At 55.8% G+C, this 20930-nt stretch overlaps 3 protein-coding genes across 5 annotated transcripts in view; 1 reads left to right on the top strand and 2 right to left on the bottom strand.

Moving 5' to 3' along the window:
* Nucleotides 1-13391, top strand: part of MAST1 (microtubule associated serine/threonine kinase 1) — a 30508-nt gene extending 17117 nt beyond the window's left edge. For all 3 annotated transcript variants that reach the window (XM_077859762.1, XM_077859763.1, XM_077859761.1), the window contains 16 exons: nucleotides 1627-1706; nucleotides 1796-2004; nucleotides 6385-6523; nucleotides 6637-6769; nucleotides 6906-7071; nucleotides 7172-7273; nucleotides 7423-7545; nucleotides 8023-8132; nucleotides 8737-8921; nucleotides 8997-9244; nucleotides 9580-9786; nucleotides 9907-10136; nucleotides 10479-10601; nucleotides 10720-10856; nucleotides 11759-11946; nucleotides 12050-13391. In XM_077859762.1, the coding sequence (XP_077715888.1) occupies nucleotides 1627-1706; nucleotides 1796-2004; nucleotides 6385-6523; nucleotides 6637-6769; nucleotides 6906-7071; nucleotides 7172-7273; nucleotides 7423-7545; nucleotides 8023-8132; nucleotides 8737-8921; nucleotides 8997-9244; nucleotides 9580-9786; nucleotides 9907-10136; nucleotides 10479-10601; nucleotides 10720-10856; nucleotides 11759-11946; nucleotides 12050-13308 (3639 nt within the window). In that variant the 3' untranslated portion in view covers nucleotides 13309-13391. The remainder of the gene's footprint in view (nucleotides 1-1626; nucleotides 1707-1795; nucleotides 2005-6384; nucleotides 6524-6636; nucleotides 6770-6905; nucleotides 7072-7171; nucleotides 7274-7422; nucleotides 7546-8022; nucleotides 8133-8736; nucleotides 8922-8996; nucleotides 9245-9579; nucleotides 9787-9906; nucleotides 10137-10478; nucleotides 10602-10719; nucleotides 10857-11758; nucleotides 11947-12049) is intronic.
* A 263-nt stretch (nucleotides 13392-13654) lies between these two features.
* On the bottom strand, nucleotides 13655-16220 carry DNASE2 (deoxyribonuclease 2, lysosomal). Its single transcript, XM_077859765.1, is given in 7 exon segments — nucleotides 13655-13856; nucleotides 13858-14195; nucleotides 14606-14803; nucleotides 14895-15059; nucleotides 15405-15486; nucleotides 15581-15758; nucleotides 15863-16220. Coding segments are annotated over 7 exon segments (1101 nt in total). The 5' UTR covers nucleotides 15958-16220; the 3' UTR covers nucleotides 13655-13811.
* A 644-nt stretch (nucleotides 16221-16864) lies between these two features.
* KLF1 (KLF transcription factor 1) lies at nucleotides 16865-20393 on the bottom strand. Its single transcript, XM_077859764.1, has 3 exons — nucleotides 20186-20393; nucleotides 18593-19439; nucleotides 16865-17463 (listed from the first exon to the last, which is right to left on the bottom strand). Exons 1-3 carry the CDS (start codon nucleotides 20270-20272, stop codon nucleotides 17288-17290), a joined length of 1110 nt encoding a protein of 369 aa, XP_077715890.1. The 5' UTR covers nucleotides 20273-20393; the 3' UTR covers nucleotides 16865-17287.
* Nucleotides 20394-20930: the final 537 nt, after the last annotated feature.

Raw genomic sequence — 20930 nt, 5'->3', positions numbered from 1 at the left:
ATTACAGAGAAGATTTTGACTCAAAATCTGGGTTTGAGCCTTCTCTTGAAAAACCAGAGGTTCTGTTAACACCATCATAGAACCAGCTGGCAGTAAGTGGGGGCTGCTCTATGATAAGGGGTACCTGCCTCCCAGTCATCCATGCCCCCACCTGGCCTGCCTGGCCCCTGAAGGCATTTGAATTTGTAACCTTTGTTTCAAATTGTATCTATGAATTCTCACACCTATACACACACATCTTTCCTCTCTCTCTCTCTCTCTCTCTGTATATATATATATATTTTTTTTTTTTTTTTAAAAGAATCTCACTACCCATGCCATTTGTTTAATTTTTTGAATAGGTAATGGAATGACATCACTCAAAACTCTAAAAACTCTAAAAAGGTATTTATCTTTAATTGTTATTTATAGGATTCTACGTATGCCATTCAATCAAACTTGTTAATTGAGTGATTCAAATCTTCCATCTCCCTATTCTTTTTTCTATTTTTTTTGCCTGATTAATCTGATAGTTTCTGAGAAATATGTGTAAAATCCTTGTTTCGAGCAGTTTCTTCCTGTAGTTCTATCATTTTTTGTGCCAGATGTTTTTAGGCTACATTCAGAGGAGCATACAAATTTAGTATATCACACATTTTTGTGTGATATTTATGGAATGAATCTCTTCATCCTAAAGAAAAAGAAACATAATTTTCAAAAAAGGTATACAGTGAAATATCCTATCCCCATTTTGTCCCCCACTGGCCTATATCCCCCCAAATATTATTAGTCTATGTGCTACTGAGCACCTCCCCAGGTATGATTAGATAGCTCCATTTTGCCACAAAAACATACAGTACATATTGTTCCTTGCTCCCCCCTCCTTAATAAAATATTTTGGAGGCCCTTTTGAATCAATGTACTGAGAAATGCCTCATTCTTTTTAACAGTGACACGATATCCCTTCATACAGATGCTGCTCATGTGTTTATTAAACCAATTTCCTATGGATGAACATATGGATTGTTTCCAATCTTGCAATAAGCAAGATATGCATGCATCATTTTTCACATGCATATCTATGGCATCAATTAAAAATGCAATTACTGGATCAAAGGGAACATGCATTTGTAATTATTTTATATGCCAAAGTACCTTCCATGAGGATTGTACCAATAGCGGGATATAGAAGTACCTGTTCCTCCACAGGTTTACCCTTTTGGATTTTTTTGCCAATTTGCTAGGTGAAAAATTGTATCTTGAGGTAGTCTTAATTTGCCCTTCTGCCACTATATATAAGTTTCAGCATCTTTTCATATGGTTAAGAGCTCTAATTGTAATCCAAATATCTTGCCTATATCTTTTCTTCGTTTGTTAGGCATTTTGTTATTGATTTCTGGAAGCTCTTTATACATTAAGGTGATTATTTTGTAGGCTTCTTTCCTAATGGAAAAAAGTTAGGAATATGGCTTCAGAGTCAGACAGTATGGGTTCAAGTCCTGACTTTGGTACTCCCTCACTGTGGCACTTGGATGAAGGTTCCATCCACCCCCCCTCCCTGTCCTTCTGATTCCTCCTATGTAAATGGAATAAGAAGAATAGCAATCTTATGATGATGGTGGTGGTGGTCTCCATTTTTCCCTATAGGGCCGCAGCACCAAGGCTAAAAAACCACCTGGAGAGAATGACTTTGAGACCATCAAGCTCATAAGCAATGGTGCCTACGGGTGAGCCACCCGGGGCTCTGGCGGGGGGAGGGTGGCGGAGGCCGGGTGTCTCGGAGGTGATGGCCGGTCCTCGCTCTCTCCCCCTGCAGTGCTGTCTACCTTGTGCGGCACCGCGATACAAGACAGCGCTTTGCAATGAAGAAGATCAACAAACAGAACCTGATATTGCGGAACCAGATCCAGCAGGCCTTTGTGGAGCGTGATATACTCACTTTTGCTGAGAACCCCTTTGTGGTTGGCATGTTCTGCTCCTTTGAGACCCGGCGCCACCTCTGCATGGTCATGGAATACGTGGAAGGTGTGGCTGCCTGCAGGACTGCAGGGAAGATGGGGGATGCATGCAGGTCATGGTTGCTCAGTGGCCTGAGCCCTAGTCACCATATTGCCTATCCACCTGTATGTTTATCTGCCTATTTAATAATCCAGTCATTGATTATCTATCACATTTGTTTATAATCTACCCATCTGTTGGTTTATCTATTTTCATTTCATTTAATGTAGGTACATCTTCCCTCCATCTGTTCATTTGCTAATCTATCAGTTTTTCCATCCATCCATCCATCCATCCATGTACCATCTCTCCATTCATCCACTCTTTCCATCCATCCATCCACCCACCCATCTATCCATCCATCCATCCATCCACCCACCCACTCATCTATCCATTCATCCATCCATCCATCCATCCATCCATCCACTCATCTATCCATCCATCCACTCACCCATCCTATCCATTCATCCACCCACCCATCTACCCATCCACTCACCTATCCACCCACTCTCCACCCAACCATCATCCATCCTTCCATCTATCCATCCATCCAATAATTTAATTATCCATCTCTTTGTCGATCTACATATCTGTTATCCATCTTTTTTTAATATTTATTTATTCATAGAGATGCAGAGAGAGAGAGAGAGAGGCAGAGACACAGGCAGAGGGAGAAGCAGGCTCCATGCAGGGAGCCGGATGTGGGACTCGATCCCGGGACTCCAGGATCATGCCCTGGGCTGCAGGCGGTGCTAAACCGCTGCGCCACCGGGGCTGCCCTCTGTTATCCATCTTAAAACATTAATAGACTTCATTTTTTAAAGATTTTATTTATTTATTCATAGAGACACAGAGAGAGAGAGAGAGGCAGAGACACAGGCAGAGGGAGAAGCAGGCTCCATGCAGCGAGCCTGATGTGGGACTCGATCCTGGGTCTCCAGGATCACACCCCGGGCTGCAGGCGGCACTAAACCCCTGCGCCACTGGGGCTGCCCTAGACTTCATTTTTTAGAGTATTTTAGATTTACTGAAAAATTGACTGGACACATTGAGTTCCCACAGATGCTCTTTCCTCACAGTTTATTCTTTTATTTATTTATTTATTTATTTATTTATTTATTTATTTATTTATTTATTTATTCATGAGAGACACACAGAGAGAGAGGCAGAGACACAGGCAGAGGGAGAAGCAGCTCCATGCACGGGGAGCCCGACGTGGGATTTGATCCCGGGTCTCCAGGATCACGCCCTGGGCCAAAGGCAGGCGCTAAACCGCTGCGCCACCCAGGGATCTCCTCACAGTTTATTCTTTACATGTTGTGTTCATGTGGCACATTTGTTATAATTGAACCAATATGGATACATGATTATTATTATTTTTTAAATATTTTATTTATTTATTCATGAGAGACACACAGAGAGAGAGGCAGAGACACAGGCATAGGGAGAAGCAGGCTCCATGCAGGGAGCCCGATGTGGGACTCGATCCCAGTACTCCAGGATCACACCCTGGGCTGAAGGCAGACGCTCAACTGCTGAGCCACCCAGGTATCCCTGGATACATGAATATTATTATTTTTTAAGATTTTATTTATTTATTCATGAGAAACAAAGAGAGAGAGGCAGAGACATAGGCAAAGGGAGAAGCAGTCTCCATGCAGGGAGCTCGACGTGGGACCTGATCCCGGGACTCCAGCATCACACCCTGGGCTGAAGGCAGGCGTTAAACCACTGAGCCACCCAGGGATCCCCTGAATACATAATTATTAACTGAAGTCCCTATAGTAGGGTTAGTTGTTTACCTTGCACATCTATTTTCATCTATTCATCTTTTTATATATCTAGCCATGCAGTTACCCATCCATTTATTCACCCATTTACTCGTCACTTATCCATCCATCAGTATCTATGTATCTATTTATTAACTCATCATCTATCCATCTATTTACTATCCATATTTTTATTCCTCCATCTACAACTATTCTAGCAGCCTCTCATCCTATTTTGCTATCTCTTTATTTTTTAAAAAAATATTTTATTTATTTGAGAGAGACAGAGACAGAGATAGCAACTGCAATAGTACAGGTAGAGAGGAGAGGGAGAAGCAGGCTCTCCACTGAGCAGGGAGCCCAACAGGGGCTCCATTTTAGGACTCTGGGATCATGACTCACTGGCTACCTCCTTCCATTTGTCCACAATTTATCCATCAGTTTATCCATGTAGCTATTTACTATCTATCCATGCAGCCACCAATGTATATTTTTTTCATCTGTTTATCCACTCATCCATGCTTATAATCACCTAAATACTAATTCTATCTATTGCTCCAGTTACACATATTGTGGTTATTAAGAGATGCATTGTCTTTTTTTTTTTTTTTTAAGAGATGCATTGTCTTATGGAGTCACACTATGCTGCCCCAAGCCTTTAGTCAACCACCTGTTCACTCAACAGATGTCCCCTTGTGGTTTTCCTCATGCCACATGCTGTGCTAGGCCCTGGTGACACAGTTGGGACCCAGACAGACACTCCTCTCCCTCGTGGAGGTTACATTGTGGTCTGTGTAGCCAGACAATAAACAAGCCAGAGGAGACCAGGTGATTTCACATATAAGGATGGCATCGGGGACCATAAGGAAGAGGAAATCCAAGCACAAAGTCTCTTAAGTGAGAAGGTGTCTGGATTTGGAGGAGCAATGAAGAGGCCAAGAAAGCTGGAGCCAAGTGAACAAGCCAAAGGGAGAGTAGGGGGAGATAAGGATGAAGAGGTGATGGGGTTGAGCATGCAGAGCCTTGCAGAACCCTGAATGGCATTGGATTTCACTCCAGGTGCAACAGACATCATCTATAAGATTTTAAGCAGAGCTGATATGATCTGGTTTATGTTTGAGAATATCCATTTAGCTGCTGCAGTGAGGGCAGAAGCAAGGAGACCAATATGGAGGTGATGGTGCAAGTTTTAAGTCATATACTTTCTGAGTGTGGCCCAGCCCTAAAGTCTCATTTGGAAGTGAATTCAGCTTGGTTCTCATCATAAGTGTGTGTCAGGATTCCCTAGGGTTGTGACCAAATGCAGATTCCTGAGCCCCACCCTTGTGGAGTCTGATTTGTCAGTTCCTGACACAGAGATAAGTCTGGCTCAGGCAGGAAGGAAGGAAGAAAGAAAGAAAGAAAGAAAGAAAGAAAGAAAGAAAGAAAGAAAGAAAGAAAGAATTTATTTATTTGAAAGATTTGATTTAAAAAAAATCATGTCACTTTCAGGAATGGCTGTATCTGGGTGCTCAAACCATGTCACCAGGAATCTCTTCATCTCTTGACTCTGCTCTTGCATGTGTGGACTTCCTTCTAGACAGGCCCTGGTATAGCAGAGTTGCCACCCAGGAATCCCAGTTTATGTCCTATGAGTTTAGCAATATTTGTGAAAATAGAAGGGACAGTCTGAGGGCTGGTTCACTGAAGCGACTTGGGTTACACGCTAACCTAGAGTCTGCACCTGGAAGAAAATCTGGCCCTTGTAAGAGAAGTTAGGAATAGACTTAGGAGACTAAAATAGGAATGCTGTTTACAGTAAACTTAGTAGGGGCCAGGAGTCTACATTTTAAGGCCCGAGGCCCTCAAGAGTCACACTCCAGGAGATCAAGACTCATGCTCCTAGACTCAGTCAATAAGCAGGCAGGCTTTTTATTCTCTTCTTTTTTTTTTTTTTTTTTTTTTTTTTTTTAAATTTTTATTTATTTATGATAGTCACAGAGAGAGAGAGGCAGAGTGTACACAGGCAGAGGGAGAAGCAGGCTCCATGCACCGGGAGCCCGACGTGGGATTCGATCCCGGGTCTCCAGGATCGCGCCCTGGGCCAAAGGCAGGCGCCAAACCGCTGCACCACCCAGGGATCCCTATTCTCTTCTTTTTTAAAAAGATTGTATTTATTTGAGAGAGAACCTGATGGGGGCAGGGGAGGGGTGGAGGAAGAGGGAGAAGCAGACTCCCCACTGAGTAGGGAGCCTGACGACATGGGGTGCATTCCCAGGACCTCTGAGATCATGACCTAACCCACAGGCAGACACTTAACCTACTGAGCCACCCACACACCTCCAGGCTTTTATTCTGACCAGATCTCACCTCCACCATCAACTCCTCACCATCTGACTCAACCTCTCTCTGAGCCTCAGTCTCCTCATGTATGAAATTGGCTGATCAGATTAACTTTGGAGCTGACTAAGAGGAAGAGAGAAGCCTGGTAGAGAGCACTCTGCATGTGACCTGGGGAGGGGAGGCGCCTCTCTGAGCCTCAGTTTTCCTTAGCTGTAAAATGGGAACAACGTGAGGTGAGGACCTGGTGCGTGTTGAGTGCTCAGCTCCAGGCTGAGGGTGCCTCCGTCTTCACGTGGGCCAACTCCTTCCCCCACAGGGGGGGACTGTGCCACCCTGCTGAAGAACATCGGGGCACTGCCTGTGGAGATGGCCCGCATGTACTTCGCTGAGACCGTGCTGGCACTGGAGTACTTGCACAACTATGGCATCGTGCACCGGGACCTCAAGCCTGACAAGTGAGCCTTTCCCATCACTTCCTTCCTGCCCCTCGGGAAGCCCTGGCATGAAAGGACCAGGAGTGAAGTGGACACAGGCATCACTTCTGAGACCCGCCCCCTCCCCATTGCAGCCTACTCATCACCTCTATGGGGCACATCAAGCTCACGGATTTTGGCCTCTCCAAGATGGGGCTTATGAGCCTCACGACCAACCTGTACGAGGGCCACATTGAGAAGGACGCCCGGGAATTCCTGGACAAACAGGTGTGTGTGCGGGCATGGGGTTCACCGTGGGTGGAGTGACCCCACAGAACTGTGGGGCCCAGGGCCTGGTGGGGGGCTCGGCTCTCCCTCGAGGCCCCTCCCGCGGCCAGGGCGCAGGCTGACGGCCTGCCCCCAGGTGTGTGGGACCCCAGAGTACATCGCACCCGAGGTCATCCTGCGCCAGGGATACGGCAAGCCGGTGGACTGGTGGGCCATGGGCATCATTCTTTATGAGTTCCTGGTGGGCTGCGTACCCTTCTTTGGAGACACGCCCGAAGAACTCTTTGGACAGGTCATCAGCGGTGCGTGCCTCTGTGGGGGGCAGGCGGGTGGCATGGGTACATGGGCCAGGCCAAGGCCTGTGGACTCCAAAAGCGACCCCCAGCTCTGCCTTTTCTGCAGATGACATCCTGTGGCCAGAAGGGGACGAGGCCCTGCCCACGGACGCCCAGCTCCTGATATCCAGCCTCCTGCAGACCAACCCCCTGGTCCGGCTGGGGGCAGGTAAGGGGTCTGCCTTTCAGAGAAACTAAGGAACTGGGGGTCATGGCTGGAGAGTAGGACTCCAAGCCCAAGTGGTCTGGGGCTCTCTCTGCTGGACTGGGCGGTCTCTGGAATTCTCTCCCCTGGCCCCTCCCCCCCTCCCTCCCCAGGTGGTGCCTTTGAGGTGAAGCAGCACAGTTTCTTTCGAGACCTGGACTGGACAGGACTGCTGAGGCAGAAGGCCGAGTTCATCCCCCACCTGGAGTCCGAGGATGACACGAGCTACTTCGACAGTGAGCAGGGCCGGGGGGTGGGATCCGGTGAGAGGGGCCCTGGGACCCCAGCTGGTCAGGGGACCTCCTGGAGGGGGCGTGACTGCTCGGAGGCGTGGCTGGCATAGAGGCGGGGCTCAGCCTGAGAAGCCGGGAAGAAACCGGGTTGGGGTAGGCACCCCGCCTGGACTGGGGTGAGTCCTTAGGTTGGGCCGCAGGGTGCTAGGACCCAGAACGAGCGCCAGCACGCGGTGGGGCGGGGCTGCGGGGGGCAGAGTCCGGGTTGCCACTGCCACAGGTGGGATCTGGAGGGGAGGCTTCTCCGGCAGCCTCGGAGGGTGGAGCTGCGACCCAGCCTGGGGGAGGGGCGGAATCGGACCGAGGATGGGCCAGGGGCCTGGCGGGGGCCTGCAGCCGGGCTGGAACGCGGGTTCGGTGGGGGTGTGATCTGAGGAGCGGACCCTTGCCTGCGGTTATGGCCCTCCCTCCAATCCTCAGCCCGCTCGGACAGGTATCATCACGTGAACTCCTATGATGAGGATGACACGACGGAAGAGGAGCCCGTGGAAATCCGCCAGTTCTCCTCTTGCTCCCCGCGCTTCAGCAAGGTGGGCCAAGGCTGGGCCAGGGGTGCGGTGAGACCGGGGGGCGGGGCCTGGGCGGAGGCGGGGCTGAGGAGACAGGGGAGCCGGGTCCCAGGCCCGAGGTGTCAAGCCGGGGAATTACCGAGGGGGCAAGAGATCTGGGCGTGAGAAGCCCTGCTGGGGAGGCAGCATGGGGGTCTTGGGACTGGCCGTGGCAAGGAGTTGCATCTGACGGGAACCTGGACGGATGTGCCAAGGAGGCCCGCGGTGGGGCGGGGCCGGTCCTGGCGGGAAAGAGCAGCGGGGCCGGGGCGAGCTTGGAAGGCTGGGCAAGATCTCGCTTTGAGGAACAGCGCGTAAGGGGGTTCAGAGCCTAGTCTGGGCGAGAATAGACGTAAGTGGGTGAAGCAAGGAGAGCATATTCTCGAGGGCCTGGGCAGGGCAGGGCCTCACTGGAGTGGGGCGGGAGTTGAAGAATGTAGGTGGTCGGGGTGCTTCTCAGAATCGGGCGGGGCCCGGCCTTGGGGGCGGGGCGTAGTATGGGCGGGTCCAGCAGCGGGAAGCGGATTGGTTCGGGAGCGAAGGCGGGAACTGGGCCGGGCTTGCCTCCCACCGCCCGCCGGTTCAGGTGTACAGCAGCATGGAGCAACTGTCGCAGCACGAGCCCAAGACCCCGGTGGCGGTGGCGGCAGCGGGGGCCAGCAAGCGGGAGCCGAGCGCTAAGGGCCCAGACGAGAAGGCGGCTGGCAAGCGGGAGGGCCTGGGCGGCCTGACCCTGCGGGAGAAGACCTGGAGAGGGGGCTCCCCGGAGATGTGAGCGGGGGACTGGACTGGGTTTGGGGGCGGGACCCGAAAGGGCGTGTCTCTGACCACTACCCCTTCGTGCAGCAAGCGTTTCTCGGCTTCCGAAGCCAGCTTCCTGGAGGGGGAGGCCAGTCCCCCGCTGGGCGCGCGCCGCCGTTTTTCTGCGCTGCTGGAACCGAGCCGCTTCAGCGCCCCCCAAGAGGATGAGGACGAGGCCCGGTTGCGCCGGCCTCCCCGGCCCAGCTCTGACCCCCCAGGCTCCCTGGAAGCGCGGGGCTCCAAAGAGGCAGCTCAAGGGGATGGCACCCCCAGCGCTGGGGACGCTGAGGCCGGTGAGTGCCCTCTCCTGCCGCCTTCCCCAATTACCCAGTGGCCGGATAGTGAGCATTTGTTTCAGTGAGCCTCGTGTTATTTGTGCAAGCTCTCACCCACTCTTCGCACTCCAGCCTGGGGATTCTCATCAACATGAGGAACACCCCATATTCCATGCTCAGTCAACAAATGTATATGAGGACGCCTCTGTATCAGGGGCTGTGCTAGATGGATATGTTACCTGCTTTCGTGAAACTCACAAGAGAGAAGTGGGAAGAGCATTCCAGGTAGAGGGAACAGCATGCAGGAATTCTGTGACCTTGGACTGACTCCTAACCCACTTTCTCTGTTGCAGCTGACCGCCCACGCCCAGGTGACCTCTGTCCACCCTCGAAGGACGGGGACTCATCAGGCCCGAGGGCCACCAATGACCTGGTTTTGCGCCGGGCGCGGCACCAGCAGCTGTCAGGAGACCCTGCTGTAGAGAAGAGACCTTCTAGAACGGGGGGCAAAGTCATCAAGTCGGCTTCCGCCACTGCTTTGTCTGTCATGATTCCTGCAGGTGATGCTGGGTTCCACATAGCAGGGGAGGGGCTGTCTCCATCTCTGCGGGAATCAGGAGCAGATACAGGGAGAGATGGGTCTCTGGCGCCTATCTCTGACCATGATTCTGTGTCTGCAGTGGACCCCCATGGAAGCTCACCTCTGGCCAGCCCCATGTCCCCACGATCTCTCTCCTCTAACCCATCCTCACGGGACTCCTCGCCCAGCCGGGACTACTCACCGGCTGTCAGTGGGCTCCGCTCCCCCATTACCATTCAACGCTCTGGCAAGAAGTATGGCTTCACATTGCGTGCCATTCGGGTCTACATGGGTGACTCGGACGTCTACAGTGTTCATCACATTGTCTGGGTGAGTACACATGCTTGGAGTCTCTGTCCCAAGGTGAGGGGTGGGTGGGGAGAAAGAAACACACACACACAGACGCATGCCCCCCCACACACACCCCAGTGATGAGGGACTGCTCAAACTGTAGAACCAGGACCTGGATAAGAGTCCTCTGTGACCTGTGTGCTCACTTCCCTTTCTGAGCCGCAGTTTCTTCATTTGTAAAATGGGGAGAATGATCATTATTTCATAAGGTGCTATGAGGATTGCTGTGCATGCAGAGCTAGGCATCTGGCACATAAGCTCAAGGAGCTTTCTTTGTTACCAATCCTGTGACCCTACCCCTGTGGGGTGTCTTGTCCCCAGCACGTGGAAGAGGGGGGCCCAGCTCAGGAGGCTGGGCTGTGTGCTGGTGACCTCATCACCCACGTGAACGGGGAGCCTGTGCATGGCATGGTGCATCCTGAGGTCGTGGAGCTGATCCTTAAGGTGAGTGCAAGGGAGGCAGCATCCTGCAGGGAGAGCCAGGGAGGGCTGGAGAGATTCTGGGGAACTGAAACAGCTGGAGCAGCCTTCAGCAGAGCATTTCTCCCCTATCTTCCCCTAGAGTGGCAATAAGGTAGCGGTGACTACAACGCCCTTTGAAAATACCTCCATTCGCATTGGCCCCGCCCGGCGCAGCAGCTACAAAGCCAAAATGGCCAGGAGGAACAAGCGGCCCTCTGCCAAGGAGGGTCAGGAGAGGTGAGTGGGGCCAAATGCAGCTGGCAGGTCTATCAATAGCAGGCTGAGGGAACATTTGCGTTTTCGTGTTGTTGTTTGAGCAGTGGGCGGGGCTAAGGTGGGAGGTGGTGAGGACCTGAGAAGGGAAGCGCCCAGGAAGAGTGGCCGGCCGGACCATCGAGCAAAAACAAGAGGACAGGAAGAGAAGGGCTGGGAAAGCGGGCGAAGCCCGGAAAGGAAACTGCCAGGTTTCTAGGCAGGGAGAAAAACCTTGTAGGGGTGTCTTGGGAGGTGGCCAGGGCCAGCATTTGTCAATTAAAGAGGGTGCTGTCCAGGAGAGCTGGTTCTGACCTGTTGGATATATTTAGATGTCTGGGAGAGCTACGAGAAGTGATTCCTACGTGAAATGAGCACGCTAGACAAGACTGGGCCAATTGAAATAATTTCTTCCCTTAGAAGTAGGAGGAGCTAGGAGAGATGGGTGGGGCCACGAGTGTGTGGTGTTTTGTTCAGAGGGTTTGGCGGTTTGGCCTGGATAAGTCGTTGAGTGGGGATTTGAGTGAGAGGAGCCAGACAAGACTGAGTCATGTGAATTTCTTCCAGCTCTGTTAGGCCCGTTGCAGCTGGGGAGGGCGGGGCTAGACGGGTGGGCGGGGCCAGAAGTGGTTGGGTTGGTGCCAATGGGTGTTTTTCTGGCTTCGGGTGGGAGAGGCCAGAAGGGAACTGGGGGCCTGATGTGGGAGGAGCCAGATGGGACCAGAGTTTAGGAGAATTCTTTCAGTTTTGATCTGAGGGTTGCAGCTGGAGAGGGAGGGGCCAGGTGGGGTGGGCGGCCCCCAGGGGCGACCTGCGGCCCTAAAGTGGGAGAAGCCAGGAGTTCTGGAACTTGGTGAAGGGTAGGTGGCCCCCTCTTTGTCCCCCAGCAAGAAGCGCAGCTCCCTCTTCCGCAAGATCACAAAGCAGTCAAACCTGCTGCACACTAGCCGCTCGCTGTCGTCGCTGAACCGGTCGCTGTCGTCCAGCGACAGCCTCCCGGGCTCGCCCACGCACGGGCTGCCTGCACGCTCGCCTACCCACAGCTACCGCTCCACGCCCGACTCCGCCTACCTAGGTACGCTCTGCGCCTGCGCGCGGCGGGCCGAGCGGCGCAGGGTGGCGGGGCTGTGCCCTGGCTGTGCCCGCAGCGCGCGACAGCCCCTCTCGCTCACCCGCAGGCGCCTCCTCCCAGAGCAGCTCGCCGGCCTCCAGCACGCCCAACTCGCCAGCGTCGTCGGCGTCGCACCACATCCGGCCCAGCACGCTGCACGGCCTGTCGCCGAAATTGCACCGCCAGTACCGCTCTGCGCGCTGCAAGTCGGCCGGCAACATCCCCCTGTCGCCACTGGCACACACGCCGTCCCCGACACAGGCGTCGCCACCGCCGCTGCCAGGCCACACGGTGGGCAGCTCACACACGACGCAGAGCTTCCCTGCGAAGCTGCACTCGTCACCGCCCGTGGTGCGCCCGCGCCCCAAGAGTGCCGAGCCCCCGCGCTCGCCTCTCCTCAAACGCGTGCAGTCGGCAGAGAAGCTGGGAGCCTCGCTGGGCGCCGACAAGAAGGGCGCACTGCGCAAACACAGCCTCGAGGTGGGCCACCCGGATTTCCGCAAGGACTTCCACGGCGAGCTGGCGCTGCATAGCCTCGCCGAGTCTGACGGCGAGACGCCTCCCGTCGAGGGTCCTGGCACACCTAGGCAGGTTGCCGTCCGTCGCCTGGGCCGCCAAGAGTCACCCCTGAGCTTGGGTGCCGATCCGCTGCTGCCCGAGGGCTCCCCCAGGCCGTCGGTGTCCAGTAAAGAGAAGGAGTCTCCGGGTGGGGCCGATGCCTGCACCCCACCCCGTGTGACGACCCCCGGGGGCCGGACCCTGGAGCGGGACGCCAGCGGCATAAGGCACCAGAGCGTGCAGACAGAGGATGGAGCGGGTGGGGTGGCCAGGGCCGTGGCAAAGGCTGCGCTGAGCCCAGTGCAGGAACACGAGACCGGCAGGCGCAGCAGCTCGGGTGAGGCAGGCACACCCCCGGTGCCAATTGTCGTAGAGCCTGTGCGTCCCGGGGCCAAGGCCGGGACCCCCCAGCCTCTTGGTGCAGACTCCAAAGGGTTGCAGGAATCCACATCTCTGGCGCCTCCTGTACCTGAGGTTCCCCGGGGTCGGGAGTGCTGGGTGCTGGAGGTGGTAGAGGAGCGGACCACGCTGAGCGGGCCTCGCTCCAAGCCCACCTCCCCCAAACTCTCTCCAGAACCCCAGACCCCCTCCCCAGCCCCCACAAGGAATGCGCCCAGCACTGCAGGGCTCCCAACCCCACCTACTTCCCTCTTGGTCCCAGCTACCAAGGCTGAGGTGGGGCCGACCTCCCGGTGCCCTGCTGAAGCTATACCCCCAGCAGGCCTGACCAAAAAAGGTGCACCCTGCCCCACACCTCCAGGCCCATAGCCAAGGGGGCCGCTGGCCCTGCTCTGTACAGCCACCTGTATACATATGTACACATATAAATAAAGTGTGTCTGTGCTGTGTGAGCTTTCTGGGGCTCACCCCACCTCCCCTGGCGGGGCAAGACATCCTGTTTCTGCCCCCTTGCCTGTGTGCGTCTTGAAGGGTGAAGCTCCAGGCCTGATTACCATAGAGAGAGGAGGTGGGTCTTGGGTGGACCATTCCTTGTGGTCCCACTTTGGGTCTTGCTTACACACCAGCTGTCCCCAGAGCTTCAGAGAGAGAAGAAGGGCTGCAGTGTTGTCTGGAGTCCCAGTGTCCACTTGAAGAAAAAAGGTTAACAGCCCCATCCACCAATTTCCTTTTATTTCTCAACAGTCCTGAGTCAGGTGTCATGATTCTCATTTTGCAGGTGAGTAGACTGAGTCACAGGTTAAGGCACATAATTAGGGTCACACAGACGTTAAACTGGGGTTCAAGCTGAAGTCCCAATTGGTGTCTGAGCCTTAGCTCTTATATGCTCTGCTGGATTTCCTGGAGAGAAGTTCTGTTCTCCCCACAGGGCTTCCAGGCCTTCACCAGAGGCTGGAAGGCCTTCCAGAGAGCTGGCAGCTGGGCACATAATGTGCCCCCACCCCGGTGCTCCTCTCCAAGGTTCCGATTCATGTCACCCACACAGGCCCAGGGCCCTTCTGGGGCTACACACCACTTGGAGTGGTCTTCTCTGGCACTGAAGGCTGGCCCAGCTGGCCCAGGGAAGGCTATCTGGGTCACGTCCAGCACATGCTGGACCCTGGAGCAGTTGGAGGGTAGGATGCCATGAGAGTTTTGCCAGAATTGGACCTGCAGGTTACTGCCAAGGGCTTCTGCCAACCAGCCAGAGTACAGGTCTGTGGAGGATGGAAAAAGGGCATGAGCAGGGTCAGGGTCATTGCTAGGGCCATTTCCCCCTTTCTGAGTTCAGTTTCCTCAGTTGTCAATTCCTAAAAACACAGGGAATGACAACATGAATAACCCTTACCAAATGCTTTATATGCCTCACTTCATTCATAACAATTCTTTAATGTAGATATCAGTATCCCCATTTCTCAGATGGGTTAAACTGAGGCTCTGGTTAAATCACACATCATAGAGCCAGAAACTAATATGTGAACCCAGGTCTGTTGGTTGTCTACCTGTCATTTGACTGTAGCTTTCAAAAAAATCCTAGTCCCTCTTCCTGACCTGCCCTTAGCCATGGACACACCAGACATCCCCTCTGCAGAAAAAGAACTTTGCAACCGTCAATTTCCAGACTCACCATCTCCAAATTTTCCATATTTGGCAAAGCTCTGGAAGGTGTCCCCTGCCTTGGATGTGAGGGTTACACTGCTGTTCCAAGGGCTGTGGAGAACATGATGGCCCTTGACCACGTCCTTCAGGTAGGGGACTTTCTGGGCGAAGTCTGCATCTAGCTTGTGGTCATACACTAGGGGGTAGGTGTAGGTCAGCTGCCGGCCTAGAGGGCAAGGGTGGAGAAAATCAGCGACTATTCCACATTCTGGCCCCAGGGAATCAGGGATTCACTTTCCCTCCCTGTCCACACTCACCAATCTTCCAGAACTGAGCAAGAGGAAAAGATACACAGAGCAGGGTTTGCCCATAGGTGTGGGCGTTAGAAGGCCAGCTGTATGCCCCAGAGGAGGCGGGTGCAGGGAACTGTGGAACGCTGTGGACCAGCCAGAAGCCCCCTTCTTGGTCCAGGAGCAGCACGCCTGAACCAGAAGACAGGGATCAGGAGGGCTGATCAAAGCATTCCGACAGGCACACACGCCACCAAGAACACCCTTCCTTTGCCCCGGGGCTGGGGGTGGGGGTGGGGGGCTGGAGGAGGCATGAGCAGTGTTAAAACCACTGTTGAGCTCAGTTTCTGCAGCTGTCAATTCTCACAGTCAAGAAGAAAATGTTTTTGTTTGTTTGTTTTGAAAAGCAATGTTAATATAAAATGAGGAAGCAGACGTCCAGAGTCCGACAGACCACCCAGCACTCCATCCCCGGGCAGGTCAGGGGTTAGCTGGGAAAGATGCATAGGAACCCCGGAGCCCCAATCCAGAACTCACCCTTTGTGTGCCCCCGGATGGCGACGAAGTCCTGGGACCCACTGGATTTAGGTGGCTGGTCATTGTATAGCAGGAAGGCGAGCTGGGGGGAGATGGACGGGGCAACTTGAAATCCCCCCCCCCTCCGGGCTGGGCCCTAGAGTCTCATCCCGGGTTCAGCCCTGGCGCCCCTTCACCTGGCTGGCGTTCTGGTACAGTGGCAGCAGGCTGCGGCCGACCGCCCCCGCCGAGCTGTTGATGGACCCCGCGCCGTCCCGCCAGCCCCCTGAGTCCTTATCCATGTACTTGTATCGCAGTCCTCTCTGCGCCGCATCCCCGGGCCCGCTCTGGGCTGGCAGTTTGTAGACGACGAACCTGGAAGAAATGGAGGGAGGGGAACAGAGGGAACCCCAGGCTTCACCCAGTCGCGCAGCATCCCCAGGCCGACCCCGGGGGATGGTGGCCGCATGCGCACTCACCAGTCCACAGGCTGCCCCGAGTCCCCGTAGCAGGTCAGGGTCCTTACAGGGACCCACAGCAGCGCGGCCAGGAGCAGCGGGCTCAGCGTGGCCATGGCGCTTGGGTCGAGGAATCCGTGTTGGGACCCTGGGGCGCCAGGTCACGAGCTGGGCCGGGCCGGTCCCTAAGCGACTTTCACTTCCCTAAACGGGCATGGGAACCCGAGCCGGGACCTCACGAGGATGCAGAGTCCGCCCGCGAGACTAGAAAGTTGAGATTTGAAAGTTAATTTGGGGCGCCCCCCGGGGCGGGGCTTCCTTTCTGACCGTCAATCCCCTCAGGGAACGCCTCCCGCTTGCGTCGATATACCCCACCGGCCGGGCCGGCCCTGGCCACGCCCACTTGACCACGCCCACTGCGGTCACGTTGCTTTCCCCTGTCCCGCCTCCGACTCCTTTCTCAGCCAATCACATTTCACATCCCTCCGCTAGGCCCCGCCTCCGTCTCGCTCCGCTCGCTCGGCTATAGTCAAACCACTCTTCCGCCAGAGCTCCTCTCTTCGGGCTCGTGGGTCAAATGTGAATTTGGATTTTTTCCTTTCCTGCCTTACAGCCTGAGGCTCAACTCTTGTGCTCTTTGCTTTTCATGCCGCATGTTTTCCTGAGGCCTCCTGAGCTAATCAAGGGAGCATTTTGGATCACGTCAGGGTGGAGGGTGCTAGGGCTCTGAGGGCCCCGGGTGAGGACTCTTACACCGGGGGAGATGGTTCCGGTGAATGCACCTGGGGTTCAAGACAGGAGACAAGGGCTAGGTGTGATGGGGAGGGGCATCAAAGCCTGCAGTGCTAAGAGGAGTAGCTGAAGTTTAGATGAGGGTGTGAAGGTGTGTACGGCTCCCAACCTTACCCCCGAGGGTAAAGCTTCCTCCCATCTTCCAGCACCCAAAACCCACAAAACCAGGCCAACGCTGAACCTTTATCTGGGAGAGGCATTGGTATAGGACCCATAACCATTCACAACAGATCCAGCCACTATGCAGAACTTCATTAATCACGGTGTGAAAACCCCTTTCTAGGCCAAGGGTCTCTGGGAAACCTCACCCCACAACCACTCCCACTGCCCAGGGCCTCTTGTAAGCTGGTCTGAGGGTCCAGCTCTCTGAGAGTCTGTCCCTCTGTCCAAAATGTCTGAGTGTCCAAATGACTCCGTTTATTTGGAGGTCTGTCTCGCTGTGTCTGTGTGGCCACTGGATGTCTCTGTGTAGCTCCCCGTGGCTGAAGACGTGTGGGAGCTTCAAGTGTCTCTATGGGCCAGTCCTTGATCTTTGGGTGGATCTATGGGACCATGAATCCGGGAGAGGGTCCATCCAAGGGAACACCACCCTGTGTGGATCTGCTTTTGTTCCATCCCCAATCCCCAGGAAGAGTCCAAGTGTTGGGGCAGCGCTCAAAGATGACGCTTCATGTGCAAGGCCAGGTGATCGGAGCGTGAAAAAGCGCGCGGGCAGAGCTGGCAGCGGAAGGGGCGCTGTCCTGTGTGCTTCCTGTAGTGGCGGGTCAGTTCGTCTGAGCGTGCGAACCTCCAGCCACAGCCGTCCCATGTGCAGGCATAGGGCTTCTCCCCTGTGGGTTGGGGGGTGACAAACAAGCTGTGAGCCACTGTCCGCCCCACCCCTCCCCTGTGCTGCCTCTGCATCTGGCCACACTGCTTTACTCAGCCTTGGTCTGTACTAGGATGAGGCAAGTGAGGCACCTAGCGCTCAAAATGTAGGGAGGCGCTCACTCTCAGGGGAGGGCTCTGATTCGCACCCACTCCGGCCTCTGCGATCCCAACCCTTCTGTACCTGCATTTGGCGCCAAACCCGTTCTCAGTTCCTGGACCCAAGTCCTGTCCCCTACACCACTGGCCTCATTTTCTGTGCCCTATTACCCTGCCCCTGAGTCCTAAAGCCATCCCCACCTTCATCCTTTGACTCTGGCTCCCTGTGTTCCAGCGCCTGCCTTGTACCAGAGGACCCTCCAGCTGCTGCCCAATTCTGCCTCCCACCCCCCCTTGGCCCTGTCCCCGGTGATTGTTCTCTCTCCCGGCTACTCCTGGCCTCTCCCCCTGCGCTTCTGCACTGGAGTGTACACATGGCCCTTGCCATCTGTGCTGGGCCTACCCTCCGTGGGGACTCCTAAACTTAGGCCTGACCCTTCCTCCTCCTCCTCGCCTCTATTCCACAGGATCCTTGGGACCCGGCTTCTCCTAGGCCCACCCTCCTTTCCCAGCTATTCCCTCTATCCTCTTGGACCCGCCGCCCTATCTGGGCTCCAGAAACTGGCTCTGGCCCCGCCTCCCCTCTTGAGTGCTGCCACGCCCCCTACGGCCTGGCTCCGCCTCCCCGGCAAGCAACTCAACGCTTTACACTCCAGGCTCCTAACTCCGTCTCTGCAAGCCCAGGACCCGAACCCTCTGTCTTTGGCTCCACCTCTGGCATTCCAAGCCTTTCCCCTCTCCGCGGCCCGTCCCCTTTGTCACTTGCCAGGCTTTCTGCTCTTTGGCCCTTGCCCTGCCCAGATCTCACCCGTCGGCTCCCGGAGACGCTCCTCAGATTCCCCAGGTTGTCTCCGTGCTACCCCCGCCCCGCCTCCCTCAATGCTGCCTGCTGCCGAGGTCCCAGGCCGGCTCCGAGCATCCTCTGCCCCGCCCACTTGCTCGGGTTTTTCTGCTCCTGAGGCCCATTCCCCGGCCCGGTCCTCGCGCCCTCACCTGTGTGCGTGCGCAGATGAGCCTTCAGGTGTGAGCTCTTGGTGTAGCTCTTCCCACAGCCCGGGTGCGTGCAAGTGTGTGCCGCCTGCCTCTTGCGCGCCCACGATCGCCGGCTGCGTTTAGACGGTGCGGCGTCCGCGACCCCTCCTGGGTCTCCTGCGGTCCCCCGGAGTCCCGAACCCGCCGTCCCGGGTCCCAGACAACTCAGGAAAGAGGGGGGTGATGTGGGGCCGGGCGCAGGCGCTGGGAGCCCGCGGAAGAGCTGGAAGTGCCCTTGGTACTGCGGCACCGGGTACAGCGGTGGGTACCCGGGCAGCAGCCCGTAGGGGGCGCCCGGCGCCGTGGGCACCGAAAGCCCGGTCCGCGAGAAGTAGCTGCCGGAGGACCCCGCACCTGGCCCCGGGTACACGGGCTGCAGCGGCAATGGCTTGGGCTCGGGGGCTGGGCCCAGGGCTGAGCCCACGAAGGCGTCCGGGACCGGGGCTCTAGGGGCCGGCCGCGCCCAGCCCGGGTGCTCCTCGGGACCTAAGAGCCCAGCCACCAGCCCCGGGCCGCCCACGTACGGGCAGGGAGTCTCGGGCGCTGGTGGCGGCGGCAGCGGCGGCGGCGGGAACTGCACCCCCGAGCACTCGCCTGGCGCCAAAGCGCAGGTTTGGGGCGCGCCGCCCGGCTCGGGACACGGGAAGTTGGTGAGCAGGAGATCCAGATCCCAGGCGGTGGCCGAGTCCCTCTCGTCGTCTTCGTCCTCCCCGGGCGCGTCCTGCGACTCTGGCCTCACGTGGAGGGGCAGCCCGGTGGGATCAGGGGGACCCGGACCCAAGTCCTGCACCTCCTCAGAGCGCCACCACTGGGGAAGGAGCGGTGGCGTGAGGCTTCGGTGGACACCGAGGTACCCCGTCCAGAGTTGGGGGGTGCTGGATGCCCTGATGGGGGCAGGCTGGCCAGAGGCTCTGGAAAGGGGTCCTGCTTGCTTGTCTGTCCCCTTGCCTTACAATGCACACTCCCCCCAGCACCCCCAAGTCCAGGGCCAGAGGCCGATGGGTCTGGCTGGAGACCCAAGATAAGACTAACATTATCTGGAGCCACACTCAGGCATGGGGGAAGGGGTGGCAGAGCTAGGCATGGAAGGCTGGGGGGGGGGGGCGCTCAGCTTTGCCTCAGTTTCCCTCCAGACTCTCCCTCTTCTTCCCTGTCACCCCCAAAAAGTAATTCCCAAGAGTGATTCCTGGATTTGCTGTTTCTCCCTGGTAACCGGGGTTGTCTCACTGTGGACTGCTGCAGGGTTCAGCTTCAAACCTCAGGTTTTTAATTTTTCTTTTCTTTTTTAAAGTAGGCTCTATGGCCCAAATGGGGCTTGAACTCACGACCCTAAGATCAAGAGTTGCATGTCCTACCCACTGAGCCAGCCAGGTGCCCCTCCAAGCCTCAGTTTTATATGACAGAAGTAGGTCCTTAGACCAGGTTCAGACCCCTGGCCTGGCCTGAGGACCCCCAGCCTTAAGATGCAGAGTAAGATGAGGACTAGACCCCCCCCCAAGCTCTACCCACAGCCCAGGACCCCAGCCAGCCCACCTACACCCCGCCTGGCCCCACCTTGAGAAAGTCTTCCTGTGTGTCCGGGAAGGGGCCCAGGGTGGTCAGCGTGCTGATGGAGGGCAAGGCGGTCTCAGCTGTGGCCATGGCTGGCTGGTGCCCACCCTGGGCCTCAGACCTCCTCTCCCTCCGTGGCCTCGTGGGCTCTGAGACACCAATGGCCCCTCAGAGGGCTCCTCTCTGCTCTCAGCTGATTGGCTGCAGCCCCTGATAAGAGGCAGGCAAGGCGGGGGGTCACCATTTTTGGGGAAGAGACCTCATCTCAGCCTGTTTAGGGGCTGGGCTTTAAGGACTGACCCTGTATCTAAAGCCAAGTCAGATGTTCAGGGGCTGGGGGTTCAGAGGTTGAGGGTTCAGGTGTTGGGTAAAGTGAGGTACTGAGTCCCCACAGAAAGAGAAACTTGGGGCCTACTCTTAGTTACCTTTCTGTAGAAGGGGCGACAGACAGAATGGGGGTCCTGGGAAGGGGTTTTGATACCCCCTTTCCTGTGACCGGGGCCCTGTAGCTCTCCCCCTCCCCAATAAACAGCAGCAACCATGCTGATGGCGGGGCTTGGCATGAAGTCCCTGCCAAGCCAAGCATTATCAGACACCCCAGATGTTGTAAGCTGCTATCAGGTGGAGGCCCAGAACAGCCAAAGCTCTGTTCCCGATGAGTGGGAGGGTTGGGGGCTGGGGCTTCATGTTAGGTTGGTTTGAAATTGCCTGGGTTGTGAGTTCTCAGGGTCTGAGCTTAGCGCTGGGA

Source organism: Canis aureus, chromosome 19 (genome assembly GCF_053574225.1).
Source record: "Canis aureus isolate CA01 chromosome 19, VMU_Caureus_v.1.0, whole genome shotgun sequence".
In the NCBI taxonomy this organism is placed as follows: Eukaryota; Metazoa; Chordata; class Mammalia; order Carnivora; family Canidae; genus Canis; species Canis aureus.
This window is presented reverse-complemented; position numbering and strand designations above follow the sequence as displayed.

Bases quoted from the DNA above. Each gene is read 5' to 3' on its own strand.
- KLF1 (XM_077859764.1), bottom strand. From the start codon at position 20,272: ATGGCCACAGCTGAGACCGCCTTGCCCTCCATCAGCACGCTGACCACC. The intron at 19,440-20,185 runs GTGGGGCCAGGC...CTCCTTCCCCAG, and splicing joins CACAGGAAGACTTTCTCAAG to TGGTGGCGCTCTGAGGAGGT. The intron at 17,464-18,592 runs GTGAGGGCGCGA...CCCAACCCACAG, and splicing joins TCATCTGCGCACGCACACAG to GGGAGAAGCCCTATGCCTGC.